Source organism: Falco rusticolus, chromosome 8, assembly GCF_015220075.1.
Source record: "Falco rusticolus isolate bFalRus1 chromosome 8, bFalRus1.pri, whole genome shotgun sequence".
In the NCBI taxonomy this organism is placed as follows: Eukaryota; Metazoa; Chordata; class Aves; order Falconiformes; family Falconidae; genus Falco; species Falco rusticolus.
Window position 1 is genome coordinate 42675539 of NC_051194.1, and position 18663 is coordinate 42694201.

General features: G+C 35.4%; 1 protein-coding gene across 1 annotated transcript in view; it reads left to right on the forward strand.

The window, feature by feature from the left end:
* Positions 1-17729, forward strand: part of LOC119152713 (sodium channel protein type 2 subunit alpha-like) — an 80890-nt gene extending 63161 nt beyond the window's left edge. The window contains exons 18-27 of the mRNA XM_037398339.1: positions 491-611; positions 988-1142; positions 1788-1961; positions 4102-4224; positions 9037-9318; positions 9838-9891; positions 10942-11079; positions 11825-11929; positions 12952-13222; positions 14389-17729. Of these exons, the coding sequence (XP_037254236.1) occupies positions 491-611; positions 988-1142; positions 1788-1961; positions 4102-4224; positions 9037-9318; positions 9838-9891; positions 10942-11079; positions 11825-11929; positions 12952-13222; positions 14389-15584 (2619 nt within the window). The 3' untranslated portion in view covers positions 15585-17729. The remainder of the gene's footprint in view (positions 1-490; positions 612-987; positions 1143-1787; positions 1962-4101; positions 4225-9036; positions 9319-9837; positions 9892-10941; positions 11080-11824; positions 11930-12951; positions 13223-14388) is intronic.
* The last annotated feature ends 934 nt before the right edge of the window (positions 17730-18663 follow it).

Consider the following 18663-nt stretch of genomic DNA (forward strand, 5'->3'; position numbering starts at 1 on the left):
TAGATTTTACAGATTTGATAGAATAACTTTTACTTGAGACATGAAAATACATCTGTGTAGCTTGCTGTTGGTTTGGTCATGACGTTGGAAAATTATTTGTATTAACACATGCTATCTGAAGTGTAATCCAAAATGCAGCCACATGATTGGAATAACTAAACAATACGAAGTGTGGAAGGCTCCCATGCCTCTTACTGAAATTTCATTTCAGAATTCTTATGTCTGGCTCAGAATATTAGTCTAATAATTTCTTCAATTCCTTGTATGAAAATACCAAAATATTTTCAATAGGAAAAACGCACATGATGTAGTTTCTAATCTTGTGACCTCACCTGTAGTAGAGCAATTTGGCATTATAGATTGTAGATAAGAAATTAGTTTAATATCAGAGCACGGAATACATGCAGAATATTTTGGTATGCATTTCAAATGTGAACTATTCAAAATAAGTAAAACTGAAAAAAATAATTATGTGGGGTTTCATTCACAGAAATTAAATGCATCCAGTTCATCAGAAGGCAGCACTGTTGATATCGGACTACCTGCAGAAGGGGAACAGCCAGAAGCAGAACCCGAAGAAGTTCTAGAGCCAGAGGCTTGTTTTACAGAAGGTAGGTGAAGTAAAATATATGTGAAGTGATTAGACCTCACTCTGTCGATTTGGACTGGATTCTATTTTTATTCAAAATTAAGAAGCAGCTTTGTGACTATAGTTGTATTTTCTGTTTGTATTGTTTGTATTAGTAACTCCTTCAAAGGTACTACCATAGATGTACTGTTCTTGTGCTCTCTCTGTCCTTGGAAGGTATTGTAAGAATTACAAAGCTTTAACTTTAAATATTGAAACAAAAATCCTTTAACAGGAGATGCTTATTTACAAGAATCTATTGCAGTAGCACTGAAATAAGCCAGATTACTTCCACTCATTGTGATTCCTAATAAATATTTACCTTATACTAACATCTCAAAATCTATTATTGCATTTAGGCTGCGTGCGGAGATTCAAGTGCTGTCAAGTCAGTGTAGAAGATGGGAAAGGGAAAATCTGGTGGAATCTGCGGAAAACCTGCTACAAGATTGTTGAACACAACTGGTTTGAGACCTTCATTGTCTTCATGATTCTTCTCAGCAGTGGTGCTCTGGTAAATTCAGTGTGGAACTATTGTATCTATTTTAAGCAGCAGGCAATTAGAATTACAGTTAATTATAAAGCTGCACATAAAACATCAGAACTTGATATTCAATTCATAAATGTTCTAATATCAACATATATATATCAACAAGCATTGAGCATGTATTGTAGGATACCTAAGAGTGCTCACAGGCTATGCAACAAATTGTTTGGCAAGTTCAAAATGTAGTGTTAATGGAAATAAGAAATTGGTTATATCAGACTGGTATTCACATGGTTTCATACTGATGATAATAGCTTTTTTTTGCCTTATACGCATTTAAAATAAACCACAGTTGAACTAGGAACTTATCAACAGCAGCTTGAATTGTGAAACTGAGATGTAAGGTGCCAATGTGATTCCCTCAGGTATTTTACCAGACTGATGTTAAATCAGGTGCGCTAAGTACCGAGGTAATTAGTTCCTCATAGCAGGAGCAAAATACAGCGTACTTGCTACACTTGAGTCAACACAGAGTGATTCACTGTCAGTGTAGACATTTTCTTTTGAAAAGGAGTTATTAATCTTTGTTATTCAAAATCTTTCTTGGCTACTATATACCACACTGCAAACTGTGACAACATTTAATGATACCTTCAAAAATCTTTTTCACAGGCATTTGAAGATATATACATAGAACAACGTAAAACTATCAAGACCATGCTGGAATACGCTGACAAAGTTTTTACTTATATCTTCATTCTGGAAATGCTTTTAAAATGGGTGGCTTATGGCTTTCAAACCTATTTCACTAATGCGTGGTGCTGGCTGGACTTCCTGATTGTTGATGTATGTATTCTTTTTCATGTCCTGTACAACAAGCTCTAAAAATCAGAATATTGTTTTCAGGGTAAGCTTTCTGTTCTATTCAATAGAAACTTTATTTTAAAAACTGTTGCTGTGGTACAGTTTACAATTCTGTTCAGAAAAGAAAAAAATATTTAGATATACTTATCACTCCAGAGAAGGTTTGTTGATGTTCTCTAGTTTTGTCAAGTTGTAATGCTTTATTGACATGATGCTTTTCACTTTTTTTTTTTTTTCACGGCGTGGAAAGGATGCTGTTCATCCTCTTCAGTTTTTGCTGATATGGAGCTTAATTATTTCAGAGCAATTTCTTTAAAGGTTTCTAACATTCTGATCAAATACTGTAAGTGTCCTGTCACTTACTCTATGTAGTACGGAAGGAAAATACTGGTAGGAACTCTCAATTCCATTGTACTCTTGCACTTTTCACTGCATCACGTGGGCGATCTTAGAGAGACACTTGGAGAACTGTAGATGAGCTCCCTTAGAATGGGTTCTCAAATGGTTTTCAAAAGGCTGCACCACCAAGGAGGAGATAAACTATGCCTGAAGGAGACCTAATGAGAAGTGCATTGTAATTTCAAGTATACATGCTCACCAATGTATGCACAGTACTGGGTAGCATAAATGGAAGTCTGCAGATCTTTAACCATATAGGAGATGTTCATTTCCCTTCCATCCCCAATAGCCTTACTGCATCTGTCTGTGCTAATAGGCTGTCTCTCAAATGCACCTATGTAATTCCCATGGAATGCAAGGTAAGAATCTGTTTTGAATCACTTGTTTGTTCATTCCGAAAAGCAGCAGAATTCTATAGAAATCACACTGTATCTCCTTAAAACTATGATATGATAGACCATGAAGTTTTTACTACACAGAGCTTGGAAAACATTATAACTTTTACATCCATACCAGCATTGCAAACCCTATGATAAAACACGACTCTATGCACACTTAGTATCCTGTGATTGAGTCTGTACCAATGTAAAATATTTGGCTCAATCATCAGATGTGTCAATTACTATGCATATAACCAGAGCTTTACAGAGGCACCGTGAACAATACTTTACACTGTCATTATATGTTTATAGTATTTATCAACAAATATTTAATTCTTATTTGATAGTCTGTGTTTAGTTACTTTTGTGAACTTTATAAATAACTTCATTAGTTTTTCATGGCAACCTAACGCTGGTGCATTTTTTTTCATGGAAAAAATTAATCTCTGAAGCATGTTTTTTAGTCTTTAATCAGAGGATGGAACAAAGAAAAAAGATTAATTTGGAAATGAAAGAATTAAAAGAGAACAGGAATGATGTAAGGGAAGGTCATTAAATGGAAAGAAACAGAAGATTGTTGGATGTTTTTTTTCTTTACTAGAGCCACTCCTTCCCAATGGTTTACTATAAATATATTTCTAAGGATTATTGATGAAGGATAATTGTATTATTTATTTTACAGCTATTCTAGTTTATTTACTCATCTGCCTGCAGACCAGACCAGCGTTATGCAAGCCAGAATTGATGAAGTGGTTGAAGGAGTCACAGGGAATGAATGAAGTGTGGTTATGCCTAACAGTGAAGCTTCTACCATTGTCTAACAAACAGTTGGATATCAGTGTTGATTAGTCTGGTTAAATCTCAACACCACTGGTAGCTGTGGCTGTTGAATAAGATTTTCTGGAGACTAGAAAGTTACATTTGACTGAAGGCCAGGTCTGGCTGTGTTTTTTGAGAGCTTTTACATTCCCATCAGGTTCTGAAGATATCATGGGAAGTCCTAACCTAAACTGATCATTCCAATTCACCCAACTTTTGGGATTTTTCTTTTTGCGTGTGACTTCATTTTTCTTTAAATACCACCAAATGTTGACCAGTTTATGTGAATTTAAAAGGCATTTTTATACCATTCTACCAACATGATTTCACCAACAGGTACCTAGAATATACTCCTATTCTACTTTGTCTGACTTGAAAGATCTTTCTGCATTATAGAGGGTTTCCTGGAGAAAGAGGTCCAGCCTTGAATCTGCTTGAGAAGTTCAGGGCACATCATTCCCACCATTTGTATTGAAAGGATATACAAGATGAATGAGCAATATTGCCTTTCTGTTTTTGTGTAGGTCTCTTTGGTTAGCTTAACAGCTAATGCCTTGGGCTACTCAGAACTTGGTGCGATTAAATCCCTTAGGACACTAAGAGCTTTGAGACCTCTAAGAGCCTTGTCGCGATTTGAAGGGATGAGGGTAAGACAAAATGAAAGAATCGGAAATAATGCATGCATACACAGAAAAAATGCATGCAGAATAATCAACGGCAAATCCATGCAGAAATGCTACACTATCATCCTATATATTTTACATTTGTCACTAACATATAAGCAAAAGTCTTCATCTGCTTATATGAATTCATGTGTTATCGCACACATTGTTACACTTATTTAGGCTCCTTGGCCTTTCACCCTATTTCATATTTTCCTGGAGGGCCGAAGGATTTATCAGCTGCATGGATCTATACAATGTTACTACAAAACTGGATTTATCCCATATAAAAAAATGCTGCTGTAGTCAGAAAAGTTTTGAAAAAACAATACTTCTTAACAATAGTGTGTGCACGTGTACACACATATGTATGCACATAAGTATTGCACACTAGTATAGAATACCACGTGTAGTCTATCAATATATTTTAACTTACTGTTCTGTAAATATTGATTGGGAATTTCTGTTACAATTTAAAAGTTTTGTGATGAATTCCTATGTCAATAAGTAAATTGGCAGTGTTAAAATACCTTCTTTCTTTCAGATTAGAGCTATTGCATTCTATTTAAGACAACTTTTCTAGTATACCAAAGATGGAGCTGGTTTTATGATTTCTGGCCTAAATTGGTTGCTTGCTGCTTTCCATGTTGATTTTAAAATGTTGATTTTAATCTAGAGAGCACTGAGCATCCTGAAAACATATCAGAAGACTTTTGCTGACAGAGTTGGGTATATTTGAAGAATTACTGTCTCCAGCTGTTATCCCCAACTGGTATCGCCATACCAGTTACTGCAGCTGAGACCCTCAGCCGCCCAGCTGGGCACTCTCATGTCTATTCCAGTGCAATGTGAAATTGATTAGTTTAGATCACTTCTTTAGTGCACTGAATGGACAAAGACCTTATGTGTTCTGCTGTGACATGAAAGCTCTAGAAGGGTCTCTTAGGGGGAGTAGTTAACAACTAGAGATGGTAGATATTTCTAGCTCCAGCCACAAGGAGATGTCTGATTTACACCTTCAGAGTCTATCTGTCTGCCTTGGACATATTGCCACAGATCTGATCAGCAGGTGCACCTGAGCTGAAACCCTATTGCTAACTAAAAGGGGTCCTTGTGGGAGCTCCCTGTGCAGTCACTGATCTTTAGCACCACAGGTTATAAGCTGCTTAGCAAATTTATAAGTCATCTACAAATTGGTGAGCTTCTGAAGAAAATGGGATGCTCTGTGTGTGGCAAGTAAAAGACTTCAACTAGAAAGGAAACAGGATTTGATGAAAGGTTATACATTCAAATAGAAAATACCACTTCCTTGCCTCCAGCAGGTTTCTGGAACTTTGCTGAAGCAAATTTTAAAATTTGGGATGTTTATATTCGATATAAGGCCTATCTAAAACATCAGTAATATCTCACTCAAAAACCACATTAGCTGTTGTTTTTCTATGAGAATGATGAGGGAAAATGAGCCAAAGACAAAATATGTCACTTTTTATATGCACAGTTGCTTAATGTGGCAAGGAAGAAACAATCACTTTGTCAAGAATGTTAATGGGAAATTGTCAATCCCGTAACTTTCCTGTTGGTATAAACTACCTATTAATTTTATACTGATCTGCTAACTGTAAAATACAGTAAAAATACACAGATAAGGAGGAGATTTATGACTTTAGCAAAAGTTACAATCAAAAAAAAAGTTAAAATAAAAAATAGTGGATGAAGTCAGTTAAGTTCAGACTAGAAATGCAACCTATGTTTTTATTAGGCAATCAACCATTGACATTTTCCTATGGATATAATGAATTTTGCCTTATTTAAAGTAAATAATTTCAGGCTTAATGTCTTTAAAGGTAGAGTAGCTCAAGCTGGTGAAGAAATTAATATGAGAAGATTTTAAGGTCTGATACATGGAAATTGAAGATGTCTGTTCATAACATAGTAATATCATTGGTGTTTCACATCTGTGGACTGAAAATATGACAATATAGTATGGTGCACATATTTGCATAAGCACTTAAAATTGCTTCTAGTGAGCATTATATTTCCTACATACAAGCAAGAAATTCCATTCTACACATCTAAAAATTTTAATCCACCATACTGTTCTCTAGGATCAGGGCTTGCACCTGCCCGAACTAATAATTAATAGAAAACATCGCCCCTATGGAAAACATGGTGTTTCCCCTGCATCTTCCCACCACTAGTATTGCTAGGAGAAATACATTTTAATTTGCACTTGGGATTTCATGGCAGTAGCCTGTGGGAGTATAATTAATCTGTCTATGCTCTGTCCCAAGCAATGTCACTCACTGCTGTATGGTGCTAGGCACATACTACCTTTATTTTAACCAGTAAAGAACACTTTTAATGTCTTTCTAACGCTTTCCCTGCTTTAACTTCTCTCAGGCCTTGGCCTGTTTTCTCACACTCCTGCTACCAATGGAGGCTAGGAGGTGTCTGGATCAGTGTTTTCAGTAATGCTCAACAGTACATTTTGAGTGTCTTCAATTGGTTCATATTACAAGCTGGTTCTGCTATAGCTTCAGGAATCAGATTAAAAACAGAGAAAGTAGGTCAGCTGTAGAAATCCAGCAATTACAGAAAGAAGAACATGACTGGACCTGCAGCTGTAGCAGAAAGAGGAACACAGTTCTCGGGTGTAATGAGACTGAAAGCTCGAGGACAAATATTTTCACTTCATTAACTGTCCTTTTATATCTCAATAATTATTCCTGATGGATTATATTATTATGTTTAAGAAATCTGCTTATATTTTTAAGTAGAAGAATTGAGATAACTTTAAATAAAAATAATGTAAAAATAACAGCACATATATTTGGAAAATATTCCCAAACTGGAAAAAAATGATGTCACAATTTATTATTCCAGTCAAACTTCCCACTAAAATCAGTGGGTTCATGGATTTCCAATTTAAACTAATTCAGCATTATTATTAAACTATTTGTTTGTTTATGTCAAACTACTCCTCATCATGTTTCACAGTCATGTCGTAGAGAAAGCTGAGAGTACACGTCTGTCAACATAAGTCAGCACTGTTGAAATAGTCACAAGGGATTTATCCGGTAGTCTGGGAATCCTCTGTGCCCAGCTGTTGAGTCATAAAATGCTGTATTACTTTTGCTTATTGATTTTTGGTAGGTATTGCTAAGGAGATTTTTAGTATGAGTAAGAAACTAATTTGCTCTCTTTTTTTTCAATTTCCCCATTAGAAATAAACAAGTATTACAACATGTGATTTAAAACACGTGGCAAAAAACCAAACAAACATGGAAGCTTTGGACTTCATCCACCATTCTGTGCTTTTATAAAGTCATAGAGTAATTTACATTGAAAGGAACCTAAGTTGGTCCAGCTCCTAAATTTAACATAATGACAATTTCATTGAAGTCCTATAGGATCTCGAATATTTTCCAAAGTATGTATCATCCAAAAGAGGTATTGTTTTGGCAGGAATGGAGCCCTGCAAGTTGCAAGTATTTCTCCTTTACATCAGCCTAAGTCTACTATATGCTATACATGGTGGTGGTTCATCACCTACTCTAACATTGAAAGGGCTTATTTTCTATTCTGTAAAATGGCAACGAATGACAGGTGACCTACCTAGATGACTAATTTTACAAGTAATTGATTTATGGAACATATTAATTGTAGATGTAAGTGTAATGCCAAAATATTTTTCAGGCTTAATCTACATATTTGTATTTCAAGTAGAAACAAATAGCATAGTGTGCTAGAGGATCTGCTGTAGCACCTACATCATATAAAGTAAATGAATTATAAATAATCTCTTCTATGTAATACCTAATGTCCTGCATTTTTAAAACAAAATCTTCATTAGGGTATAAGGACCTGATTTGGTTGTTTTGGCAAAACTGGCAGTGGTGATCCATAGTTATTAAGTTCTCTATTTTAGACTTACTTACAAACACATTTAAAATAGGAGTTAACTAGTTTAGGAGTTCATCAATTCTATCATTAAAGAAATAATTCTCATTCATAATGGACCTACTTTCTCCCTAATTTTTCTTCACCATTTTATTTTTATTCTGGCATGTTTTTAATCATTGCTTGTCATCATACATAAACTCATTTTCATAGTTTTCTTTCCTGAAACCTGATTTTCCCAAAAAATAATTTGGGAATTAAATCAAGTCTCTTCTTTTTTCAAGTCTTATCTGCCACTTGTCTGAATGCTACCAGCTTTTCTGTGCTCAGACACTCAGCTGGCTTCCTGGTTTGAACATGTCTTTTTCTGATTTTATGTAGAACCATCCGAATGAATATGCGTACATCCCTGAGTTTTCTTTTATTTAAAAGAACTCTTAAAATTACTTTCAATTAAAGATTTGCTCAGCAACATTGATTTTGAATCTTTGTCTAGCAAGCATGTAATAAAAAAAGATTTATTGTGTTTGATGCAATCAGTCATTAGAAATATTATGAAGATAATTTGGCAGACATACATTAAGTAAATATTCAAAAAAGAATTAATTAACAAATGCAGATTTTTTTTCTGTTTGGCTTTTTTTTAGCTCGTTACCTGTTTGTTCTTCTTTTTCTCATTCTTTAAAGCTACTGTTTGTATGTTTTTCCTCCTAAATATGTTGATGTTTTATCTTTCCTCTATACTGCTTTTCTCACTTCTTACTCTCAACAATTAAAAAAAAGTAACACTGATATTAGAGTTAAAATAGAGTGTTTAAGAAAGGCTGATGAAATATTTGTAACATACTGGTGCCTGTGTTCTTACACTCTTTCTCTTTGGTTTCATCTATATACTAGGTGGTTGTGAATGCCCTGTTAGGAGCGATTCCATCCATTATGAACGTGCTTCTTGTTTGCCTTATATTCTGGCTGATCTTCAGTATCATGGGAGTAAATCTATTTGCTGGAAAATTTTACTACTGTGTTAACACTACAACTGATGAGAGATTTGATATCAGCCAAATCAACAACTATAGTCAATGTGAGGAGCTCATAAAAAACAATGAAACTGCCCGATGGAAGAATGTGAAGGTTAACTTTGACAATGTAGGCCTTGGTTATCTTTCTCTGCTTCAAGTGGTAAGTCACCACTCCTTAATTTCTGTTTATCTTTCTGTATATCAATTGTTACAGTAAAAAGTAATTTTTCATTTAGAAATTTTGTTTCTTCTTGGTTTGGAATTACAAAATGTGGGATAAATCCATGGCTCTACAGAAATAATATGAAGCATATAGGCTATGCTGACTATGAGAAAAAATACATAATTCAAACCTAATTCGCCCTAGCTGCATTGAATCTGTATCAAGTACACCTACTTTGCTCATACACAGAAAATAACTTTTGTATCGGATATAACTCATAATGGATAAAAGTTCTTAATAGATGTTGTGTCCTCTATAGTCAGATATTGGAATTTGCTTGCAACTCTCATATATGAATAAAACATAGAATAGAAGGCAAGAGTTACGTATTAACATTTCTCTGTGGTGGTGTTTATGATAAGCACTAAGGACACTTGGTCTTCAGCTCTTAAACATGTTTCTGACAAGCTGTTTTCCAGAAAAAGCATGAGGTAAACACCAGTGTTCTCTTTATAGGCTACATTTAAAGGATGGATGGATATCATGTATGCGGCTGTGGATTCTCGTAATGTAAGTATAGCCCCTTGACTCCATTTGTTTTGACTGTAAGAGCTCCAAGATTTAACAATGTAATTTTTTAACATCTTTCAGGAATAACAGTAACAGTGAGAGAACAAGGAGTTATTATGGGTTTGTAGTTAAAGAAAATGGAAACCATAGGAAAAATATGAGACAAAGAAAGCAGAGGAGCAGTCCTAAAGGATTCCATGTTCTGTATGGTGCAGTTGGACCAAAATTCCTCTGTTCCACAGCAGATTCCACTATTTCCATGAAATGCCTTTTCCTCCTCTCATTATGTGCGCTGAGGCATTATTTGCATTTAGAAAGAGGCACCAATACACAGATTACAGATATTTTTTGTAATACTGATCTTGTTTTAAAGTTGAGACTTCCACTGTGCTGTCCAAGTTGCCTGACTCCTTTCTTCAGGGAACAGTTCCTATTCTTAAGTCGGCCTGTGCCTTTTCTTACCATTTTGCCTTCCCCTTGCTCCCTTGGTGCAACTTGTCCTCTAGTTCTAAGTAGATGACTGAATAAACTGTACTGGTAGGACTCCAGCTTTTTTTGGTAAGCTACACTCACAGCGGGAGGCCTGTTGTAGTATAGCACATGTGCTTACTCTAAAGACAGCTTGGATGCTTCTCTTCCATAATCCAGCACAGTTTCCTAAGTGCCTATAGTAGTGAAAGCTCCACAAGCCCACATCAGAGGCCTCTCATGAGATACACAGAAAATTTTGCAGCTTCACACACTGGTGTTTCTGGTTGTCTGTAGACACAGACAGATGATACTATACTAGTTTAAACCAGTTGTGTCTTCAGTATTTATTCTACGCTCATGTAGGCCAGTTACATTTTCTTAAATGTAATATGAGGTTTGATAGCAAAGCTCTCTGTCAAGAATGTAACTTCATAGACTGAAGATCAGTGGAATGGATATGTGGGAACTTGACCATAAGAAGCAAAGATCAGAGTGACAGAGCCCTAAATTCTATTCAGCAGATTTTTGATTCTCTGCTCACAGTTAAACTAAGGCTTAGTTTCTATGCCTTTTTTGCAGGTTTTGGATCAGCCTAAGTATGAAGATAACCTGTACATGTATCTTTACTTTGTCATCTTTATCATCTTTGGATCATTCTTTACTTTGAACCTTTTCATTGGTGTCATCATAGACAATTTCAACCAGCAGAAAAAGAAGATAAGTACTTCATGATTATTCTGGAAAGAAAGCTAAAAAAAAATGCTTATTTTTGGTTGACAGAAAATAACTTTATTTCTAAAATATTATTTTTCTACTTTATGATAAATTACTATGTGTTCTGCATATTAAATAGTTTACATTATTAAAGCATATGATTTTGCTTGATGAGGGTTTGATGGACAAGTGACAACATATGTCTGTCCATGGTTAATGAAATAGTAATCTTTGTAAAGATGTGGATTTGGGGCTGAAGTCTGTAATAGACTCATAAAAAGGGAAAGAAGAGGTTCTGAAATATCAGCATCTGGATACCTTCTAATTCTCCTTTGGTATTTGGCCAAAATTTAGACTAGAGGAAAAAAAAAAAAAAGAGAAGGGGATTGGAATATTTTATTAGTTTGTGCCTCTGTAATAACTGATGGAATTTAGTAGAAGAAAGATAAAGCACCTCTCCTTCCTCTGTACGAGCCCTCTCCCCAAAGAAGAGCAGAGGTCTACCACAAACAATGCACATTCAAGGGCCTCTCAAAAAACTTCCCAGTCATTAAGAGTGGAATATGTAAAGCAATTCTTCTGTTAACAAAGTGCTAATAATCACAATAAAAGGGTCTTTTTATGTCTGTCCTAACTTTTCTCACAGATGAGAATGCGAACACTAGTGATTATTACTGTTCAGTATCTTTATTTATAAGTAATCGGTAGAGATATGTGGTTGTCACCAGTTTTTGTCTCTTTGGTTTACTTTGGAGGTCAAGACATTTTTATGACAGAAGAACAGAAGAAATACTACAATGCAATGAAAAAACTGGGTTCAAAGAAACCACAAAAACCTATACCTCGACCAGCAGTAAGAATAAAAATATTTTATGTTATTTTTACATTTCTTTAAAAACAGGTTTGTTTCAGTTATGCCTCAGCCTGAATTAAGTTGTAAGCTAAAAACCCAAGTGACATCAGAAAAGCCTTTCTCATCTGAAATCCTATTTTTTCTCTTTTCTAGTCTGAATTTGGAGGACACTTTGCCTTTTTTGCTCCACCCCCCCCTTTCTCTCTGTTGGTGGCAATGACATTTTATGTGGCATTTTTTCAAAATGCTGGTTTGACTAGAACAATAAAATCTGGCAGTGCATTTGTCAAAACACATGAAAGTCTTAGGGCACAGGCTTTTTCAGTCATTGAGGAAGACTCTGAAACTGCTGTATGGGGGCAAGGTACCTTATCATTGTTTGAAAAACAGTCCTTTTGCCCCTCACATTCCTGTTGCACAACCCATACAATGCTTGTGGTCTGGAGCAGGGCTACCCTAGCACTGCAGAGCAGAGTCTGGCTGGGGCAGAGAGCGATTCCAGCTCTGCAGTTCTGCTTTGGACTGTGTAACCTGCTAAGTGGCCAGTCCAGCCATCAGTAAATTTTTCTATAGCTGAGCAATGGAAGATATTGTTCTAAAAGTTATTTTGGTGACATGAAGAGTGTGAAGTTTTCTATCAAATGAAGCGCTATTAATTCCCAGCCTGCTTACATCACCCCGTTACTTACTTATATCCAAATTTTGCCAAGCTAGGCATCAGTTAATAATCTGTGTCACAAGAGGTTACAATTAACTGGTTCAGGGTGGCAAAATCTCCTTGCAACTTTAAAAAAAAGTAGCGTGCATATTTTGAAACCATCTTTTGATGCTTATAAACACAGTAGCTGTAAACAGAAATTAAATATAAATGCATATACAAACTGGAAAATTCATGCAAATGGAGGAATTCATGGAAGACATGAAATCCCTTTCATATTAGATATAAATAATTTGTAGTGATTTTGAAAAAGAAATTTTACCCAATGCATATCGTAATGGATCTTATTTTTTCTCCCCCCCAGAACAAATTCCAAGGCATGGTCTTTGATTTTGTAACAAAACAAGCATTTGATATCAGTATCATGATACTTATCTGCCTTAACATGGTCACAATGATGGTAGAAACAGATGATCAGAGTGAAGACATGGAAAACATTTTATATTGGATTAACCTGGTATTTATTGTACTTTTCACTGGAGAATGTGTCCTGAAATTAATTTCACTTCGCCATTACTACTTCACTATAGGCTGGAATATTTTTGATTTTGTGGTTGTGATTCTCTCTATAGTAGGTAAGAGAAATTCATTTTTATGAAATCACTAAATCTGTGAAAATTGAAACATTTTTGGCATGTAAAGTCTATTTCTGTTTTGGTTCGACATTGTCACTAGGAAGTCTGACCATAATTTTTCTTTCTTCTGATTTCATATTATCCATAAAATAATGGATCAGTATAGTAAGAAACTTTTTAGCAATAGGTTTTCATTTCTCTAGGACCTGAAATTAGATCTTTGTTCTGAGTTCTGTAGAAATTCCTCAGCATAGAAACAAACTCACACATGAAAGTCAATTTTGATATAAACTGATGGTGGCAAGTGCAGGAAAAGAGTCCATCAATCCAAAATCCAAGAGCAAAATCTGTGCGGGACTGTTAGGCTCGCATGCAAGCACCCCAGACAGCAGGGTAAACCCTTAGATTGCTTCAGTTTTGTTTGATTCTGAGAGGTTTTAGGTGTGAGCTAGAGTGAGCAACTGGAGAAGCAGAGCTGAAGCAGAAGTGGTAATAAATACATGGCTCCACTAATCTTTGCTTTATCTATAGCACAGAGCCTAAAAGAACTTGAGTAAAATTTCTGTCATTTTAATTTCTCAGAGCTCCTTATATACAAATTTGTTTTGCCATTTTTGTTTGGATTTTTCATTAATACTAAACTTGTGGTCCATTATTTCATGTGTGATTAAGAAGTTGCAGTTCTCTTCAAACTTACATATTTTCTTTGAATACCATAACTTGATTACACAGCATTTTAATACTACTGTAAATATGATCTTTCCTTAGATTAACTGAGATTATATTTCTTACAGTTAAACAGAAAGCTGTTCTTCTGGTCTCAGCATTTGCTAGTCTACATACACTAGTTATCAGTTTGTCCTAAATTTTATATGTTTCTGCATCTATCTGCACATTTATGTAGTCATACAATTAATACTTAGAAATGTCATTGATGCAGTTTTTCATTATGCTGTAAATTACATCAGAATTTCTATTGGTATTTATGGGTTTCCAAAGCATACCAAACTGTAAAGGCCTTGTAAAAAGAGCTGAATGGCTAATTCCTAAAATCTGTTCAAATATTCTATTCTTTTTAAAGTTCTACAATGTTTGTAGGATAAATCTTTAGCAGTGTTTTTGAAATTTAATAATATTCTTTATTAATTTCATCTGGTTTTCAACAGGTATGTTCTTAGCTGAGATGATTGAGAAGTATTTTGTGTCCCCCACACTATTCAGAGTCATCCGACTTGCCAGAATCGGTCGAATCTTGCGCCTCATTAAAGGCGCTAAGGGAATCCGCACTCTGCTTTTTGCTTTGATGATGTCGCTTCCTGCTTTGTTCAACATTGGCCTGCTGCTCTTCCTGGTCATGTTTATCTATGCGATATTTGGCATGTCCAACTTTGCCTATGTCAAGAGGGAAGTTGGGATTGATGACATGTTCAACTTTGAAACGTTTGGCAACAGCATGATCTGCCTCTTTCAAATTACCACGTCTGCTGGCTGGGATGGTTTGCTAGCCCCAATTCTTAACAGTGGGGAGCCAGACTGTGACCCCCATAAAGACCACCCGGGGAGCTCCGTTAAAGGCGACTGCGGCAACCCTTCCGTTGGGATTTTCTTCTTTGTCAGCTACATTATCATATCGTTCCTGGTAGTGGTGAACATGTACATTGCTGTGATTTTGGAGAACTTCAGCGTTGCTACTGAAGAAAGCGCTGAACCCTTGAGTGAGGATGACTTTGAGATGTTCTATGAAGTCTGGGAGAAGTTTGATCCCGATGCAACACAATTCATAGAGTTCAGTAAACTATCAGATTTTGCAGCTTCGTTAGATCCTCCTCTTCTTATAGCAAAACCAAACAAAGTCCAGCTTATTGCAATGGATCTGCCCATGGTAAGCGGTGACAGAATTCACTGCCTTGACATCTTGTTTGCTTTCACAAAGCGGGTTTTGGGGGAAAGTGGGGAGATGGATGCCCTCAGAATACAGATGGAAGATCGGTTTATGGCGGCCAATCCTTCTAAAGTCTCCTATGAACCAATTACAACCACATTAAAACGAAAACAGGAGGAGGTATCTGCTGTCATTATTCAGCGTGCTTTCAGATGTCATCTTTTAAGGCAAAAAGTCAAAAAAGTTTCATGTATCTTTAATCAGGATAAAGGTAAAGATGAGGACGATCTGCCCATGAAAGAAGATATGATTATGGATAAACTAAATGAGAACTCCACTCCAGAAAAAACAGATATGACCCCATCCACAACCTCCCCACCATCCTATGACAGTGTAACAAAGCCAGACAAAGATAAATATGAAAAAGACAAATCAGAAAAAGAAGATAAAGGTAAAGACAGCAGGGAAAGTAAAAAGTAACACAGAATTCTATTTGTGATAAACTGTTTACAGCCTGAGAAAGTATGTATTTGTGTCAACAGGACTCCTGTAGGAGGTACATGCCAAACTGACAGTTTTTACATAATATAAATATATATATAATTATATATATATATATATAAAAGGTCAGTGCCTATAACAAGACAGTGACCCCTCGTCATCAAACTGCAGCTCTGTAAAACAGGGTAACATCTTGACAGGAGGTTGTTGTTTTTATTACCAGCTGACACTGCTGAAGAGAAGATAAAATGGCCAATCAGACTGTAGGGACCAGTTACAAAAGAAAGGTGCAAACCTATGAATCTCTGTGTTGAACATGAAACACACAGTACAAAAATTGTGTCCACTGTTTGCATTTCAACAGCCACATTTGCCATATTTTTACAAAAATCAGTGTTGGTGAACTTATCATTTTTTAATTCACAGGTTGTTTACTATTATATGTGACTATTTTTGTAAATGGGTTTTATGTTGGGGAAGGGGGTACGAGAACCAGGTGTTCTACTCTCGGATTCTCTATAATGTACAGACAGAAGTGATTTGCATGAAGGCATGCTGCACTTGTAGTTCATGCATGGAAAAACATGACGTCGCACAAAGCAGCAGAGTCTGACTACTTCCATGTTTCAGGGTGGCTCTATATTTTGAGGTGCTTACTAACAGTATCCATCTAGTATCCCATCCAGACAAATCTTAATGTGCCTGTAAAGTCCCATAGAGGCTAATAATAGAACAGATGTTTTATTTTTTCATAAGTCATTTAACTGTAGTTGAACGAACTCTGCGTAAAAAAATTTACTAAGGGTCATAAGAGCCCGTTTTTAAGTACTCCGTAGAAAACAGCTTACCTGAACTTGGGAAATTGAATTTACCAAAAACCTGCAAAACCTAAGGATTATGAAGTTGTTCTGCTTCACCCTGCAGTATTGTTTAGCCATCTTCTGCTCTCAGCAAGGTTGACATTGTATGTGTTGATTAAAAAAGTACCGTCTATGTAAATAGTTATTTTATCCCGTGGTGCATGTTTGAGCAAACAAATAATGACCTGTGCACAATATTTATTGCATCAAATATGTACCACAATAAGTGTAGTTTGCAAGCTTTCAACAGCTAATATGAAGTATTCTGTACCATTATAGATAGTTTGGAAGCTATCACTGATGCATGTTTATCTTGCCTTTGCTGCTGTAATTTTACTCCTTCCACTGTTAAAAGTCTAATATGGGAAGCCATATCTCAGTGGTTAAGTGAAACAAATTGTTCAATCGGTCATCATTCTTTCATGACATCAAGCAATAGTTTGCAGCTAATTAAAAGCTTCTTGCTTTGCATTCTAAAATTTTAAGTGACTACTGTACGGTGTATAGTCAGACTGTACAGGATATGTTGCAAACTGCTTAATCTGTTGAAAAATACATGGATAGAATTTTCTAAGAAAATATAAATATTGTAAAAAATACCATTTTATTTTATTTTTCAGCGTTTTGTACATAAAATAAGAAATGAGAATTATCTTCAGGTTGATGTCACTGTCACTTTTGTTACTTTCTATCCATAGCACTTTTTAATTCAAGAACTTCACTAACTAAGAAACAAAGGAAAGAATGGGGTAGCTTTAGGTTTCTGCTTTTTTATTAGTACTGTATTTTTGCACACATTTTAATGTGAAATAAGTTTCAAACTGATTCCAAAATGCACTTGCTTCCAAATAGATATAACTTGTAATTGAAATGTGGTGGGGAAGATTTGTTTAAAATTCTAGCACTGCCTGCATCAGAAGTTTCAAGGTAGTCTTTTATTCATGAAATCTTTACCAGTGTTTGTTTACATAGACTATTCTTATTCTTGTCGATTCATGCTGCACTAGAACTGTTCTAAATATAATATGGGATCCACAATGTTGTTTTCTTTTCCACAGGAATTAAATAGCAAACTTGTATAATTGATCACATCAGGACATTTTGTGTTTCTTACACAAGCAAAAATTTGATGTTGACTCCTCCTTTTACAAAAATATTGACTTGTGTGTCGGTGAACTGCATGCAGGAAAATGCTATTACCATAAAGAACAGTAAACCACATTACAGTTGAGCCAAAAGAATAAAGACTTCATTTTTTATTGTATTTATTTGTTCTGTCTTTGTTTTCATTACTAAAAACTATTGGCTGTCAAGAGGTGCTATGAAAATAAGATATGAATCTATAAAGTGAATCTTAGAAATAAGGAGTAGCGATTAACTCATAATAATAATCTGCAAAAAGTAAAAATTTGAAGCCATATGCTTTCAGAAAGATCTTTAACATGATTTCAATGAACAATCTTCACATTATTAATCCTATTTAAAGATATTCTTTAGTAGGATAATGTTTATGTGTACATAATGCCTAACCCCCTTTTTCATGTCAGGTATTCATAGACAACTAGAAAAACACATGTTAAAGAAAGTAGCTATCAAGGCTGCAAACCAGTGTGCATAATTTCAATGATATTTTAACATTTTAAGTGAAGAATTATCTTTGTGTTATAAGAATAATTTTGTTTACTACATAATTTGTAAAAAAAATTACTTTGCTTTAAGATATGAGGGGTGGAAGTCAGGAGAAACTGCTGGAAGTTTTAGTAAAGCATCAAATTCATAGGGTTTTTATTAATCTTAGGGTGCTGAATGCCAATTATAATGTGAAAAATCCTATAATTTTAAACTTCTGTGGCGAATTTACAGACACTACTATTCACTGTCAGGGAGCTGGCATACGTATCGGTTGATGCGTACATACCCATGGAAAGGCTGATAGCAGAATACAGGAGACGGGTGTAGAACAGGCATTGCAAGAGCGGTGGCAGTGGAACTGAGAAGAATTTTGAATTTTGGGGGAAATAATATAAATAAGTATTTATTGTATCAGTCTTGTCAGTCAGCTAATCTGTCTCCACTTTACAGAATCCCTCATGAGGTGCTTGGAAGTATGTTGGAAGAATGCCTAGTATCGAAGTGTTTCTTTTTGCCCTAGCAGGGCTTCCTATGCTTTGAGACACAAAGCACCTTCCGGAAAAAGT